The sequence below is a fragment of the Centruroides vittatus genome, unplaced genomic scaffold (assembly GCF_030686945.1).
Source record: "Centruroides vittatus isolate TY-2023 unplaced genomic scaffold, ASM3068694v2 contig_221, whole genome shotgun sequence".
Taxonomy (NCBI): Eukaryota; Metazoa; Arthropoda; class Arachnida; order Scorpiones; family Buthidae; genus Centruroides; species Centruroides vittatus.
The window spans coordinates 1,075,780-1,091,304 of record NW_027121377.1 but is presented as its reverse complement, the minus strand read 5'-3'; the positions used below and the strand labels follow the sequence as shown (position 1 = coordinate 1,091,304).

The 15,525-nt window shown below is 33.7% G+C and overlaps 2 protein-coding genes across 7 annotated transcripts in view; one reads left to right on the top strand and one right to left on the bottom strand.

The window, feature by feature from the left end:
* LOC136970855 (rho family-interacting cell polarization regulator 2-like) overlaps positions 1-12,877 on the top strand; it is a 35,684-nt gene extending 22,807 nt beyond the window's left edge. For 3 of the 5 annotated variants that reach the window (XM_067265349.1, XM_067265346.1, XM_067265350.1), the window contains exons 2-22: positions 303-497; positions 572-716; positions 2,693-2,774; positions 5,158-5,187; positions 5,952-6,005; positions 8,019-8,067; positions 8,188-8,349; positions 8,445-8,614; positions 8,678-8,826; positions 8,902-9,061; positions 9,134-9,559; positions 9,635-9,756; positions 10,025-10,241; positions 10,313-10,442; positions 10,516-10,674; positions 10,744-10,881; positions 10,955-11,104; positions 11,187-11,230; positions 11,293-11,376; positions 11,442-11,535; positions 11,919-12,877. In XM_067265349.1, coding sequence (XP_067121450.1) covers positions 314-497; positions 572-716; positions 2,693-2,774; positions 5,158-5,187; positions 5,952-6,005; positions 8,019-8,067; positions 8,188-8,349; positions 8,445-8,614; positions 8,678-8,826; positions 8,902-9,061; positions 9,134-9,559; positions 9,635-9,756; positions 10,025-10,241; positions 10,313-10,442; positions 10,516-10,674; positions 10,744-10,881; positions 10,955-11,104; positions 11,187-11,230; positions 11,293-11,376; positions 11,442-11,535; positions 11,919-12,031 — 2,862 coding nt within the window. In that variant the 5' untranslated portion in view covers positions 303-313 and the 3' untranslated portion in view covers positions 12,032-12,877. The remainder of the gene's footprint in view (positions 1-302; positions 498-571; positions 717-2,692; positions 2,775-5,157; positions 5,188-5,951; positions 6,006-8,018; positions 8,068-8,187; positions 8,350-8,444; positions 8,615-8,677; positions 8,827-8,901; positions 9,062-9,133; positions 9,560-9,634; positions 9,757-10,024; positions 10,242-10,312; positions 10,443-10,515; positions 10,675-10,743; positions 10,882-10,954; positions 11,105-11,186; positions 11,231-11,292; positions 11,377-11,441; positions 11,536-11,918) is intronic. The other 2 variants (XM_067265348.1, XM_067265351.1) reach the window with 2 other exon arrangements.
* Positions 12,776-15,519, bottom strand: Ppcdc (phosphopantothenoylcysteine decarboxylase). 2 transcript variants are annotated; one of them, XM_067265377.1, is made up of 2 exons: positions 15,454-15,519; positions 12,776-13,475 (listed from the first exon to the last, which is right to left on the bottom strand). In XM_067265377.1, the coding sequence occupies exon 2, from the start codon at positions 13,471-13,473 to the stop codon at positions 12,898-12,900; it is 576 nt and encodes a 191-aa protein (XP_067121478.1). In that variant the 5' UTR covers positions 13,474-13,475; positions 15,454-15,519; the 3' UTR covers positions 12,776-12,897. The 2 variants fall into 2 exon arrangements, with proteins under 2 accessions (XP_067121478.1, XP_067121477.1); XM_067265376.1 differs by lacking the exon at positions 15,454-15,519 and adding an exon at positions 14,961-15,050.
* Between the last annotated feature and the right edge of the window lie 6 nt (positions 15,520-15,525).

The window sequence follows — 15,525 nt, the reverse complement described above, 5'->3', positions numbered from 1 at the left end:
GACCAACAGGGTTGCATTAAGTATTGCCATTAAAGATCCACCCAAAGACTTGACTATGATGTCAAAATTTATATTAGGAAATTTGTTAGTTGTAATTAATTGGCTAACCTACACTCTTTAGGCGGTGGTAATTTATTATTATGCTTGCAGTATTCAAGTAAATTTGGATGCCTTAATTAACAGTGCATTAACAGTGTACAATTGTATTGTTTTAGTTTAGTAAATGGTTTGCTTTAACGATGAAAACGTCCAGATTATCTTAATGAATGAGTTTTAAACACATTTTCTTTTTATTTATTTAGATTACCAAGTTATGTCACTGAATGAACGGCTTAAGGCACATCACTCTCCAGATCTGCGATCCGGGGTATTGGCTCGGAGTAAGTCATGCGGGGTCCTGGTGTCACACCATCGCTCTCCCTCTGGAAGTGGTTCCCTAGTACATTCCAGTTCGGATGGAAGCAGCAGTAACAATAGCAGCTTGTCACGTGCCAGTGGTAACCCATCATAGACATTTTTCTCTTCTTCCACATTTATATATTTTAAGATTGATTTGATACAAATGTTACAGGATCCGTTTTGGGTTCCAATTACAGCCCAAACACGACGCGCAGGCTCTTGCAAAATATCAGTGCCACATGGAGTGGAAAGCCGCCAAAGGTTCCGCGTCCTGGAAGAAGTGCTATAATCTTTCAGGCGGTCTGTAAAGGCCTTAGGTAAGTTACTCTGTTTTGGTTTCAAAAGACTGGCCAATTTCTTCTTGAATAAAGATAACAGAACACCATGCTTAGTATGCCCATCAATTCACTCAAGAAGAGGCTTTGTTTTATTATTTTTTTTTTCTTATGGATGCACAAAATAAGTTGACATAAAGTAAGGATGCTTGTGTACACAATTCAAATCTCAGAAAGGTGGCCTTGATGCCAAATGTTAGTTCACGGAGGAGGGCTCGTAGATGCCTGTTGCTAAATGGCAACTATTTTTCTAGGGAATATTTCTTTTTGAAATGTGTACAAAATAACCTCCAAATGGCAGCCATTTTTTACATTTTCATTGTAGCCATTGTTTAAGAGGTTTGACTGTATTTATTTAATAACGATTCATTATATTTCATACTAGCAGATAGGCCCGGCGTTGCTCGGGCAAAAGTAATGATAGCGAAGATTAAGATTATTACGTTATAGTCACAAATGAAAAAGAGTAATTTCATCAACAAACTAAATATTTCTAATGAAAGGTCGAATTTGAAAATCGAATATTGTAATATTGTTCGATTTTCATGTCGTGTTCTGATTATATCGTTCGATTTTCATTGAATGTTCTAAAGAAGAAGGGTCAAGAAAAACCGAATCAATCTGTTTAAATTTGAAAATCAAATATGTTCTAACATATTACTTTTTTTTTTCCTCCAGCGCCCGTGAATCTTGCACATCGCTTTCTCTTGTTCTCCATTGTTACTTAACACTTCTATTGATACTTAACACTTCCATTGTTGATGGAAGTGTTAAGCCTTAATCCTGTCCCTCTCCCCGTGGGGAGAAATTTCGAAAAATCCCTTCTTAGTGTGCGTTTTTGTGACGTACCGTAACTATGTACCAAATTTCAACTTTAAACTCTTAACCGCTTGGGCTCTTAACATTTCCATTGTTAACACTTCCATTGCTGACACTTCCATTATTACTTCACACTTCCATTGTTGCTTCACACTTCCATTGTTACTTAACACTTCCATTGTTGATGGAAGTGTTAAGACTTAATCCTGTCCCCCTCCCCCGTGGGGAGGAATTTTCGATAAATCCCTTCTTAGTGTGCGTTCTCTTAACATACCCTAACTGCGTACCAAATTTCAACTTTCAACTCCTAACCATTTGGGCTCTGCGCTTATTATTATTATTATTATTATTATTATTATTATTATTATCATCATCAACTCGTCTCAATTATATATATAGATTAGATTGCCATTGTTATAATGCAATACATGAAGAAACTGGCATTACAGTGGCATTCGGTGACATTTGATGATAGGGAAACTGTGCCCTGGATATAATCATTGAAAGCATTGTACGATATTTTGGTGTATAGCATCCATGAACTAAACTGCATGAGGTTGATGCTCTGTAATGCAAATGTGTATAATCTGGCTACTTTATACCCTTCAAATATTTTTGCCATAGCTGTCCCATATTCAACAATACAGCACTTCCATTGGGAATGTGTATATACAAATTTATATTCAAATATACAATAGCAACCTTATCATTCTTTTTCACACTATAGTATAGAAATTTGTAATAGGATTCATAATGCGGTTATAATAAAATATTAATTTTAATTAATTCAAAGTACGTTAAAATATGAAAATAATCATGCAATATGTATTTATATTTTAGAAAATACAAGGGAAGCAGTGCTTCCACAGCTTCCATGGATGGCACACCACTGTGACATTATACATCATAAATTACATGTAAATACAATATAATGTCTACAATGTACTGTACAATGTATTCAAATTATTATTTATTAATTAACATTAAACTCTTCCATATTTCATTCTAAGAACAGTAATTATTTACAGTTTTGTTTGTTAAAAGTATAAATACAGTCAACATTTCTAGTTAATAGCAAAAAAAAAAATTATTATTTGTACATAAGTATTAAATGAAATTTTATTGTTCAATTTGTCTAGAGAATGTATAAAAGTCACACACAGAGATATTGAGAAGTTCAAAGTCTCTGTCGAGGAATTATCGTCTGTTGGATCTTCTCAGGTAAAATATGATTATTTTTATTCATTTGAATATTTAGTTTGATGAATTAAAAATTGAATTTACTCTGCCAAACACAAAATGAAGTGTCAATAATTTAAAAACTTAAATTATGTAAGTAATTTGTTTGCATATGTTTTTTAAACAGATAAACATATTTACACATACAAGTTTTCTGCAAGGCAATTTATAATTTTGACTACCACAGTTTAATTTCCAAATGAAAACAAAATGTTTGCCTCCCTTATTAAAATTCACATTAATGTTTTTGTAAGTAAACTTAGGTTTTAATGCTCACCATTTTTGGAGTTAATACTGATAATTGCATACATACAATGGCATCTGAAACTTCCATTGTAAACTTGCATTTACAAATTGAAGAGCCAAATATCAAATTTTGATTTAAAACAAATTGGGAAGAAGGTAACATTTCCATATTTGGTTCATATTTCTTTAAGGAAATTCTAGGAAATATTTTCAAGTACAACTTTGCCATCAATTTTCTAGCATCTCTGAATGAAGTGCACATGAAATTTTCATGATCTTAGCATTGTTTGGATGGAACTCACAAAGCATAGTTCACTCGGATTGACTGGATTGTAGTTATTGATGATTTTAATTAGTTTATTTTTTACTTACTTTTAGTCATGTTTATGAATACTAAACAAAGATGCAAGTGTCAGTGGTATTGAGCATAAATACCAGTCCATGCTTAATTTAGATTTGTATTAATCCACAGTTCTTTACAGATACAGGAGGCATATTACGAGCTATCTGATATGAACTATATGAACTTGATGAGACAAAACCAGATCTTTGTATGATGAGATGTAATGAGCTGTAAGATACATTCTAATGTATAAAAAAGGCAAATTCTATACATTCTATCTTAAATTTGTATTTTTTATTCCAAAATAGTAATTTTGTATGAAGATTGAAGCATTTAATTTGATAACTTATACTGTTTGATTCCTTGTGGGTATCGAATAATTAAGCTTATTTATTTGCCAAACTAATCAAATAGTCTTTAAAATATACACACATTAGTGAAATAAACGTTGAACATTCCACTTGGCATTCCAATATCTGGGCAATGCTTGCAATAATTCTGATGTCTTTGAATTCTTCCTGTGAAGTCTGTTTTGGAATTTCTTTTCTGGGATTGCTCATTAGAACCCATCTCTCCCTGTCTTTAGCACTTTCATTTCTGTCAGGCTTCAATTGGTCGTTCTCACATTTTACTGGCAACTGTACCAAAATGCAAGTGGCCATGAAGAGTTTTCCTCTTCATGCCAATTGCTTATTCCTTTTTGACAAGTTGCTTACACAATCTAATCTGGAGTAGATTGACACTTAAGTCCATTTCTTCTAGTTTGGATTGCTTTGAGGGTGTAATTTTACATGAATAAATCTGATATGAACTATATGAAATTGATCCATAGGTTTGTTTGTTTCCTGTTTCTTCCAGACATTCAACATGTAGTTGTTTTCTTTCAGTGATAATGCAAGTAACATACTAGGATCTTATAATTGATGATATCAAACAACATTCAGTTTTAAATAAAATTTATTGTTTGATATATCAACATATCAATATTTAGAGGATAGTTTTTCAAATTTTTATTTATTATATACAGTAGTTTGATATGTTATACTTGTAAATTGTAATGGAAATATAATTAAAGCTGGTTCATTTCGATTATCAACATGGTATAAAATGAATTTTGCTTCTAAAAACTGGAAAACATTAAAATACCTTTTGGATTTTACTTATCTAGAATTATCCATTGCTATAAAAATTTAAAGATTCTTTGGATTTTCTATAAAGTTTATAGTTTAAGCTGTTTCTCATTATTTCATATACAAGATGGCACAGTCAAGCAAAGAATTTAGACATCAATATGACACAAATGCAAATCTGATTAATCAGGCTAAGAAGTTAGTTTGTAGGCTTTGCCATAGGGATTACCATTTAAATGAAAACTTTTGACACTTCAAAAGATCTTGATGTGTTTGCATCCTTTAGGCTTTGATGCATCTCTGAGGTGGACATATTGAAGCTAAGTAGGCAAGCTGACGTCATGTCTTCTTGTCACCAAGACACACCCCTCATTGCATCTGTTGTAATCGCTGTTTATAAGTAGGACCATTTTGGGGGTTTTATTCATCTTGTTCAATCTTCACATTGGTTTATCATGAAGATGTGGATTGCTGTTCTGTGCCATCTTGCATATATTACATCCAATGTGACTAGTATAATATGTAAAAAAGTTTTAATATTGAAATGTTTAAAAAATACTTTTATTATTTTATCTTTCATTATTCTGTCAACCTTATTGCCCTTTCCATGCTGCACCTCTTAACTTTTCTTCCAATCCCTTGGTAGTATCAGGGCAGAATTTATGACTTGGAGAAGGTAAGTCAAACTGTCATCCCTTTTTCCTAGCATCCTGCATGCCACTTTTATTTTATAACAATTTATTTTATATGCATGTTCTTCTGTAAAATAATAATAACGAATAAACTTCTGTAAATAACCCTATGAACAAAATTAAAGCTTGCATCATATTTTCAATCCCTTCCAATTCTTAACAATATTTTCACTTAACTTTGATAATTTATACATAATTTTATGTATGTTACAATGATTCAAATGCTTCTACCCCTCCAAAAATTTGTAAAATGTCCTTGTGCATTTGCTAAGATCTTAATTTACGTCTTGTAATTAAATTTTTATAACCTACTGTGATAAACTTTATTGTAAGCAGCATTTTCTCCACTCTTTTGCAATCAAATTTTAAATTATTAATTTTATTTTTGTTTCAAATGCTTATTTTACATTCCTATTTTTACTAAATGATAGTGGATATGTTAAAAAATAACTAGGCCGCACTACTAAATGCACACATGAAAGCCAACTGGGCAAATAATTTTTGTGCTCATCTCGAAGTCAAATATCTTGCTTTGCGCATTAATTCCACTATTGTTAAGTTAATGTAATTTAATCTGCATTGCTTGAAAGACTGTTAAAAATGTTTTTAATGAGTTTTTATTGGCATTTATTTTAAATGCAATGCATGATATTTTAAAGAGCATGGCTGCTTATGATGATAGAATATTTGGATTATATACATGTTTCCGTTGACAATGTTCTCTAAAATACTGTTTGATTCATTACAGCAGTTAAAGGCCGCTGAAAGATATTTAAAGAAGCTGGAATATCACTTGTCAAAGGTGAGATATTTTAATTGTTGTGGTTATTCATAATTAAATACAACATACTAACAAATGATTTTAATTACGCTACATTGAAGTCAAGGCAAACCTTTATATATAGGGTGAATGGAAAGTAATTAGGCTTAGAGAAATCACTCTAAAATTTGTGCACATTTATATCAATCAATGGAACTTTTTAATTCCTGCATTGGTGGTTTAGGTGGTGACCAAGAGAGGTTGCTTGCACAGAGACAAACAAGATGATAAATTGCTTATTTCTTTGGGAGTGGGTGCAAATTGCTGCCTGCTACAAAGTGTGGAAATCCATGCAGGGATGGTGGCATACAGTCATGGGACATCTTGCCACAATTCATGTGGAAACAATGAAGGATTATCATTCAAAGCTAAATGAACCCAGGTTTTCGGTTGCAGATGTGCAGAGAAATGGTCATTCATACATGTCACAGTGAGGAAAATGTGTTGTAGGTGGATGGTGCCAGTGCCTACATTGAATTTTATCATATGCATCTGTATTTTCATGTAATTAGGTACATGTCAAATAATTTTCATTATCATTGTATTAAAAATGTAGAAGTTATAGTAAATTTTTCAATGCATAGTTATTTTCCACTCACTCTGTAGACCTTATAGAGATAAATTTAGTGCAGATGTGTACAATAAAGGTAATTTTTCAACTTTTCAAGCCATTGATTTCATTGAAACAACTATATCAGATTACCAGATAACTTCTTTAGTATCTTGTAGAAAAATATGTCATTTTATAGACAATTACCAACTTCATTACTGACATATGAACATTATTATGTTGGCAGTAAATGATATCTGAGACAATTTTTATTGGTGCCAGATTTGTTAGAAGACTACTCCACAAGAAATATAGTTTGAAAATACAGAGGAGTTCCAGTGACAAAATAAGAATCAAGAAACATTTGAGATGTAGGGGACAGACTGATCACAAACAATGACAGTTGTTGATGATAACTTTGATCTTGCTCACAAAAATCTATTGATGATGCAACATATGAATATATGAAGAGAAGGTAGCTCTGGTTACATTCAAAAAAACAGAGCTCATATTTCAGGTTATCTTCATTTGTTGTTAAAAAATTTGATTTATTTCCATTTGCAATATGCCAAAAACTTTACAATATCAACATTACCCCCAATGACAAACCATCTATTAAAGTACTGCTCCATTTTGAAGTCACTGATAGGAGTAAGAGACTTTCTAAAATATTTTGATTGAATAAAAATTGGCTCCTTAATTAGGGCTTTGTTGTTGGATGCGATTGAATGACATGGAATTACTTAGTTTTTGAAGACTATCACAGTACACTCTCAAATCATTAATAGTTCTTTCCATTTTTGATTCCATCAAATGAGTTTCAAACATGTAGTATAATTTAGAAGTGTCTTCTGAAGTTGAAGTTTGTGTAGCTGTGTACTTTTGCAGGTGAAATTTGTAGGCAAATAGTGTATGTGTAAGGACTAAATGATATGTTGTACAGTCACAAAATAGCTCCAGATGTTTGAAAAGAAGTCACTGTCGGTAAGGGAAGACATAAGTGGGCTGAGGAGGTGAACTAAGATGGCAATTGTTGATACGGAAGATTAAGGAGATATTAATACCAGGCAGGAGGAAGGAAGTTCTTGTCCTCGCTGTTTAAGCACATGTTGGTAATGCCAGGGGGGACAGACACTCTTTCTGTGTTTCTTCTATCCCTCTTCCTTCCTTACCAACACTTTTGACTATCCATATTCAAAGATGGCTTGTTTCTCTTTTTAGCTAAGATGTGCCTCGATATTTAAAGATGGCTTGATAACCAGGTCAAAAATGTTATTTTTTAAACTTTGGCTACTGTTAAAGGTGCAGTGATTAATTTGGTGGAATAATGATAGCAGCTACTTCATTCTAATTAATAAATTATCTTATACTTAACTTATTAATGTCAATATTCATATACCATATTTTATAGGTTAAATTTTAATTTGTTATTCTTAACATTGTAGATTGAAGAGCTAAAAGAACAGTATGATGTACAACAGAAAATGAGCGATGGTATGTGTTGTTATAACTGTTTGATCCAAATTTATAATTAAAAAGATGTATGACAACTTTGCAAAATCATGTCTTTTAATGGTAAATCTAGGAATTTATTATCTCGATTAAAAATTTTAGGTGTCAGGACGATGGCACAGGCATTCGTTCTCTCTCCAGGAAAGGAACGGGAGACTGCATTAAACAGCGTACGTTCGGGGTACAAAGAATGTGTTGATACGTTATGCAGACTGGAAGCAGAGTTAGAAAATATGATAGGGACATTGTTGTTTCAAATAAAAGGTATCTTTTGTATATTGTTTTATTGTACAGTGCATAAGATGCAAATATTCTATTTTACTCATATTTCTTACATAAGATCTTTTAAAATTTCCCAGGAATACAAGGATTTGCGAGGTTGTGTGCAGGAGATGTGTTTACAATAACCATAAAACATGGGGAACAGAAATGGAAAACCAGGGGAAAAATTCAGAAGCATGGCAAACAATCGTGGGATAACCATCAAGTTATGTTTAAGGCTCTTCTTGGTGATGTATTGTACATAAAGGTGATGACCATTCACATTTATTCAAATATGAATTTTGTCGTATTTTAACTTTAAAACTTTCAGGCTGTCGAAGTGAGAACTTTAGGAAAAAGCATTTTGCTTGGTAACAAATATTGTGAAACCAAAGATCTCTTTAGTGCACATCCACAATTGATGACCATTAACCTTAATCCTAGTGGATCATTAAAATTAAACCTTATCGTCACTTGGAAGTGAGTAACTCTATTTCTTTTGTGATCCAATGTATTGTTTCATTGTGACATGCATAATAAAAATTAAAATTTTAGTCCCCTACATTGGTATCAAGATGAACAGTCATCAAAACCAGTGCCACCTCTATTAGCTATTTTCAATTCTCCTTCGATGCGATGGCATACAAACATGCACCCACCCATCCAAGAAACATCCCCTCCCTCTCCTTCGGAAAATCAGTTTTTAGTGAAGAGTGTGAGTAAATTTTTTATGCGTTAATTTTTCTCATAAATGTACAGAATTACAGATAAATTTTTCTTTTTTCAGGAAACTCTGGATAACAAAAAATTGCTCTACACTCCAGACAGTGAGAAGAAGGTGGAATTCAGTAGCGGCAGTAGTACCACCAGTGCCTCTGCTCATAGTTCGGTTTTAACAAGTCCAGACTTAGAAGTGATGCCGACAAATGCGTTAAGATGTTCTCCAAAGATACATGGTAGTGTGGAAGCTATGGAAAACCATAACATGTTGGTGGAGGAAACATCACAGAAGTGGCCAACGACAAAGAGTGGTGACAGTTCGGAATGTTGCAGCATAGACTTTGGCAATTCTTCTCGGACTTCCGAATTAGAAAGCGCGACCTTACAGGAAGTTGTGCATGTACTTTCTTCTTCTCTGGAAGACATTCAAGGGCAGTATCCAGAGCTGAATCAGTTGGAACAATATATGGAAGAATTGGAGAGGATACTAAGAGTGAGTGTAGTATTTGGGTAAAGTATTAATCATATCAGAAAACAATTAACCAATAAGTTCAATTTTTTAAATTAGAGTACTAGCAGAAGAGGATCTCTTGGTTCAAGCATCAGCATATCAGTACAAAGTGCCTTGGGTTGTTTTGACTTCCTAAACTCGGCTACGGATAGTGAAGATGCCGAATTTGAGAATGAGAGGTAGAAAATTCTCACAGATTGATCATTCTGTGTCCTTGTTGTCCTTATAACATTGTGAAGTTTCTGTAGAAGTTCTGTAGTTTTGTAGAAATCCTTGCATAATCTCAGAAATGGCATCATAATGTCTCGTAATCTTTAATTTCGCTCTTAAGTTGCTCTTTTGTGTACTAAATTGTTAAATTCTGAGATGGTCATATATTGAATATCCTAAACTTCATTTACCCTGTATTATTTGTTTTGAATTTATCTTACAAAATTGATGTTTCAGTGGAAGGACAGAAGACGAGAAAATACTGGATCCGGAACTGACGGCAAAGACGTCAGACTCTGGAATCGCATCATTGGCGAGGCAATTGAAAACGGACGACAGCCAATGCAGCAGCAATCCTAGTCTTGGTCCGAGCCCTCAGCCGCCATCGACTGGATCAGACATGTTAGATTTATCATTAATTTCGCACTTAGTATATTGCCAAAGATTAATAGAAGTGGGTGTATTTTAACTCTGGTTTGCAGCAACATGACTGGACTATATTAAATTCATTTACATTGTTTACAGAATCTCGGATCATATGGACCGCTGAAGTGCCGTGAAATCTACTCGTTGGATAAATTAAAGAAACAGTCGGTGATTATAGGGAAGTTGTTGGAGTTAATTGCAGCTAACGAGGAAGGAAGAAGCATTAGCGGTTAGAGAAATGTCCCGTTTGTGATTTATACTTGCAACTATTTCTATTGAAAATACTTTTTGAAATTATGCAGGATTAAGCATGTTAGAGAATGAAGAAATGAGGCAGGTTTGGGAACAGTTTAGTGGAGGCGGCGAGTCACTGTGCGTAACAGTTGAACACGTTTTGCTTCCACTAGAACATATCGTGCAGTCTTCATTAAATAATGCTCCACACTCCATTGTATCTGAAGGTAAATCTTGAGAATTTTATTTTCATATTTGTCATGCTGAAATTCACATCTTCTTTCTCCATTATTAAGTTTCCAGGTTACTAATATGCCGTTTATTAGACACAAGCAAATTTGATTCCGATAAAGTGATCACAGTTTTTCAAGTTCAACAATATTTTGGAAAAAGAAAACCCATCATAAATCACATTCAGGACATTGCTGATGAAGGTAAGCTTTTCTTGGAGCATTAAAATTGTCTCCAATGCCAAAATAATGCTATCTGCAATAAAAATACTTCCAGTTAACATTCTGGAAATTCTGCAATCCAGAGATCCAGATCAGATCAAACAAATACTCTCTGCACTCCGTAAGTGCATACCTGTCAGCGAAGTTTTATTTTCAATCTCTCAATTGCTGATTGGTCACAATTCAGTGATAACCAGACTTGCGGGTGAGTTTAATTACAAATAATTTTCATTCTGGAATTTGCAGACAATCCATTTTAATGCTATAAATTAATTAAAATTGTGTAGAATCATATTTAAAAGATGCTTCCAGAAGATCTCTAAGAGAAGAGGTAATTTTTGTCTTTCTTGCTCATATTTCATTATATTTTTTCTAACATATTTTGTTTGTCAGATGTTAACAGTGTTCTTAGAAGGATTAGAAAAAGAACATGATGCAATACGTCAGTCTTCCTGTGCAGCACTCTCCGTTTTGGAGGTAAGACTCCTTTAAAATTCTTTACTTTAGTAATTTATTAATTAATAAAAAAAAATGTCTCACAGGCTACCGAATACATGGAGCAGCTGGTGTACCTAACCTATGCAGACGAGAATTTTAGAGTTCGACAGCAGGCGAGAGATGCCCTGTTATCATTTGGTAAGCATTCTGAAATGTTGACCTCTCATCATGCGGTAACTTATGATTACATGCACTGCAAAAGCATTTAGTGATCACTCAAAGAGGTTATTTGTGAGCGGTAGACTCGGAAACTCTGGAGTTTCCAACTGACATGCCACCAGTTTATTTATTCAGAGTTTCAAACATCCTCCTGCAGTCTGTTTGCAATAAACATTTAGGCAGGACTTGCATTTCTAGCAATGTGTAGTTTGGTGAGCCTGGCAAATTTGTGGCATCACAAGTCTATTGCTTACAAGTAAACATTTTGGCTGATCACCCAGTATTTATTCAGTGTCTTACCAGTATCTGGCATATAAGTTTGCTTGTTGAAAAACGAATAATAATCAAATTAACACTTACAGGAGAAGAAGGACGAAAGGCCTACGAAGAATCGCAGCTGTTCACGCATGGCTTTCAGGGCCTCAATGTGAAAAAGGGCGCTTCGAAAAGCTCCAACGATCTAACATCTCCGTAATTCTTTTATATATTTCGAGGAGACGTTAAAAAATCAGTTTGTACAGAATTTGTTGAAGGACGACAGCAAAGCCCAAGTGTATTATTTAAAATATTTTTGTCCGATGGACGACGTATCTATTATCGACGACGAGAGCGGGATGTATCGCCTCCTTCCGTTAACATATATTTTTCGTTACTGAGTCGGCAACAGAAGCTTGTATTCACGTTAGTGATTTATTCTAAAGAAGATATTTTGCCTAACTTTATATGAATTAACGAATTACAAATCACTTAAAAGAAAAAATAATTATATACACAAGATTGCCAATTATATTTTGTGTCTATCAGGCAGCATAATTTTTTGTATAGTGTACATATAATTATTATGTAATAATTGTTAATGTGTTGTTGTAACCACTGCATGTGAGAAGCGTTTACGAGATATATTTTGATTTTTCCCCCTCTAATAATAATAATCATCGTTCCTTAAACCATGTGCAATATTACACGTTAAATAACTAGATGTTTGCAGAGGCCTCGTCTCAAAAGAAATCGCAAAACCAAAGGTACCCTATGTCTTTATCATATCAATATTTGCCAACGTTGCAGATGCTAAATATTTTTCTCTTGCTAAGAGCTAGTATTTATTTGTTTAGCAGTGATAACGTTATTTGTAACATAGTAAAACACTTAAAGAAACCAAAATGAAATTAACATTGTTTCAGTTTATGAAAAGATATTTAAAAAAAAAATAATATACATCTTTTTATATTCCTGTAAAATTTCATTTAATTTGCACATTTATAAAGAGTTTTTATCATGTGCAATATTTGCTTCATTAAATTTATGTATTCCTACATGTTCAGACGTGTTTGGTGCCATTCGTTATTTTAAATTTATTTGATTTCGAACTGCTTTCGCAATGGTCGGAACTTCGGCCATTCCGCCGAATCCCACATCTCCGCAGGCCAGCTTCTTGGAAATGCACGGAATTTCCTTGTAGCCGAAACTCTTCAGCTTTTTTACATGTTCTTGGGTAACTGGGTGCTCCCACATGTGTGTGTTCATTGCCGGACAGAAAAACAGAGGTTTCTTGGAATCCCAGGCCCTTACGACGCAGGTCAGAAGGTTGTCGCAGATGCCGCCGGCTAGTTTGGCCATAGTGTTCGCATCCAGTGGTGCCACAACCATGATGTCTGCCCACTTCCTTAGTTCGATGTGAAGGACAGGATCCGGAATTTTCTTCCAAGTCTTCCATTCATCATCATCTCTGTAAACTGGAGCAACTTCTTTCAGTTCCTCCAACGAAAAGAAGTGTAAAGCATTTTCTGTCGCAACCACTTTAACTTCAATGCGGACGTTTTCTGACTTTGGTTCCTGCAACAGTTGAACTAGTTGTTTGGCTTTAATTGCTGCAACGCTTCCAGTGACTCCTAATAGAATGTGTACACCTCGTTCCATATCTAGAAAGAGGAAATAACAACATATACATCAACCCAATTCAATTACTAATGGCAAACAAACTGCCATATTATTTATTGGGCTGCAACTAGGGTTTCTCAAACGGGATTCCGGGATCCCGGGCGTTTTTTTAACCAGGGAAATTTTTCTTATCCCGGGAAATCACACAATTTTTTTAAAAATTCACTTTTTTCTTATTTTATGTTAAGGTTGAGGAAATTTTGCAAATAGAAAGTATCATTAACTCATAAACTGTCAGAATACATTTGTATTTATTAATTTTAAACCTACTTATTAGTTTTTTAACTTTTGTTCGTTATGGCAGGTCACAAATGGTCAATAATCAATACGTAGCTTATTTGTGGCAGAACTCTCAAAATTCTTTACCAGTAATATCTGGAATAAGTGTGCTTATGCTGTCTTAATTTTTAACCATGCTTAGTAGCTTCAATAACTGCCTAACGCCAAATTGTGCAAATTGGGCAAGGATACAAACGAGTACGAAGTCTGCAAGTATGAAGTTTTTCTTCATAGCCTGATTATTAAAGACAAACGAACTACCGAATTATTGGGCTATGATCTTTCTATTAATGCAGCCGAGGTAGACAAATCAAGAATACTAGAGAACAAAAGAAGTACTACAATCTCGAAAACGAACTAGAAATCTTTCAGGATACAGATGAAAACACATAATATTTGTCTTCTCTTAAATGCATTAAACACGATTCCAATCACATCAATTGAATCGATAAAGGCATTCTCGGTAGCAAGACTTCATTACTAAAATAAGAATCAGATTGAGTGATCGGAGTATTGACCATCTTTGCTTTTTAAAATCTTATAAAATTTACAATATTTTGTATTTTATTTAAAAAATCAAAAATTACCTTCTAAGTTAGATCAAACTTCTAAGTTCATTTTTTTTAATTTTTAACTCAATTCAAAGGCATTTTTGTCGTTGCTGTATGCAGTTTCCAGCAAACTTTAATAAATTTTTTCTATTTGTGAAAATTTCTACGTAATTCAAAGGTAATTTTTAATACATATCTTATACAGCATTATTAATATGATTTTGGAGGATGCAGAACGTATTAAATTACTTTAAAAAACGAAAAATAATTAAATCATTTGATTTCATGACATTTTGTATATCTTAAAAATAATTACCGTATTTTACGGACTATAAGACGCACTTTTTTCTTCGAAAAATTGCCTCCAAAATTCAGGTGCGTCTTATAGTCCGTAAAATACGGTAATTTTGTCCCGGGATCCCGGGAAACAGTTCACTTTTATCCCGGGGTTCCGGGACAAGCAAAAGACCGGAAAATGAGAAACCCTAGCTGCAACATTAACACTGATATAAAGCAATTTGGCTGTAGTTAGGTGGTTAGGGCACTATCTGTTAAACTTAATTTTTAATGTCTCGTTACAGCCCAATAATTGATCTAGCAGTTTGTTTGACATCAATAATATAATGCTCAACTTGCCAGAAAAGGTATTTATGGATATAATACTAGGTGACGCCATTTCACTGTTTTGGTTAGTGTTCTCAACAACCGCGATGTTGGCTTTCCTACCCAAAAATTTCCTCCTAGACGTAAAAACTTTCGTAGTTTGGCCCCCTGGTGGGAGCAATCGGAACGTAACGAGCATTGGAATGCCGTACGACAAAAAACGGATTAACAGTAGCGAAAAAGCAAGTTATAATAATAATAAACAGCTTTAAAGAGAAGGAAATAATGCAAGAAATAATTTTCTAACTGATCGCCGGCGTAATTGAACGCGATTTTGCTAAATTTCACGCCATTTTGGCTAGTAAATCGCCAAATAGACCGAATACGTCAAAACCGGAATAAGAATTAAAAATTTTGCATCGTTTGAGGTGATACGTAACTAAAAAATATTCATTTTACGCTAAAAATTCGAATTTAACCACAAAATTGAATAATAGTAATTAAAATATACCGAAATTTACTTTACCTCCAGATGAAACCAATCACGCCACATATTACTTCCGATTCCAACACCAGATGGCAACTGACGTTTTATATA

Bases quoted from the DNA above. Each gene is read 5' to 3' on its own strand.
- Ppcdc (XM_067265376.1), bottom strand. From the start codon at position 15,000: ATGGCGTCACCTAGTATTATATCCATAAATACCTTTTCTG. The intron at 13,476-14,960 runs GCAAGTTGAGCA...TCCTCTTTCTAG, and splicing joins ATCCATAAATACCTTTTCTG to ATATGGAACGAGGTGTACAC.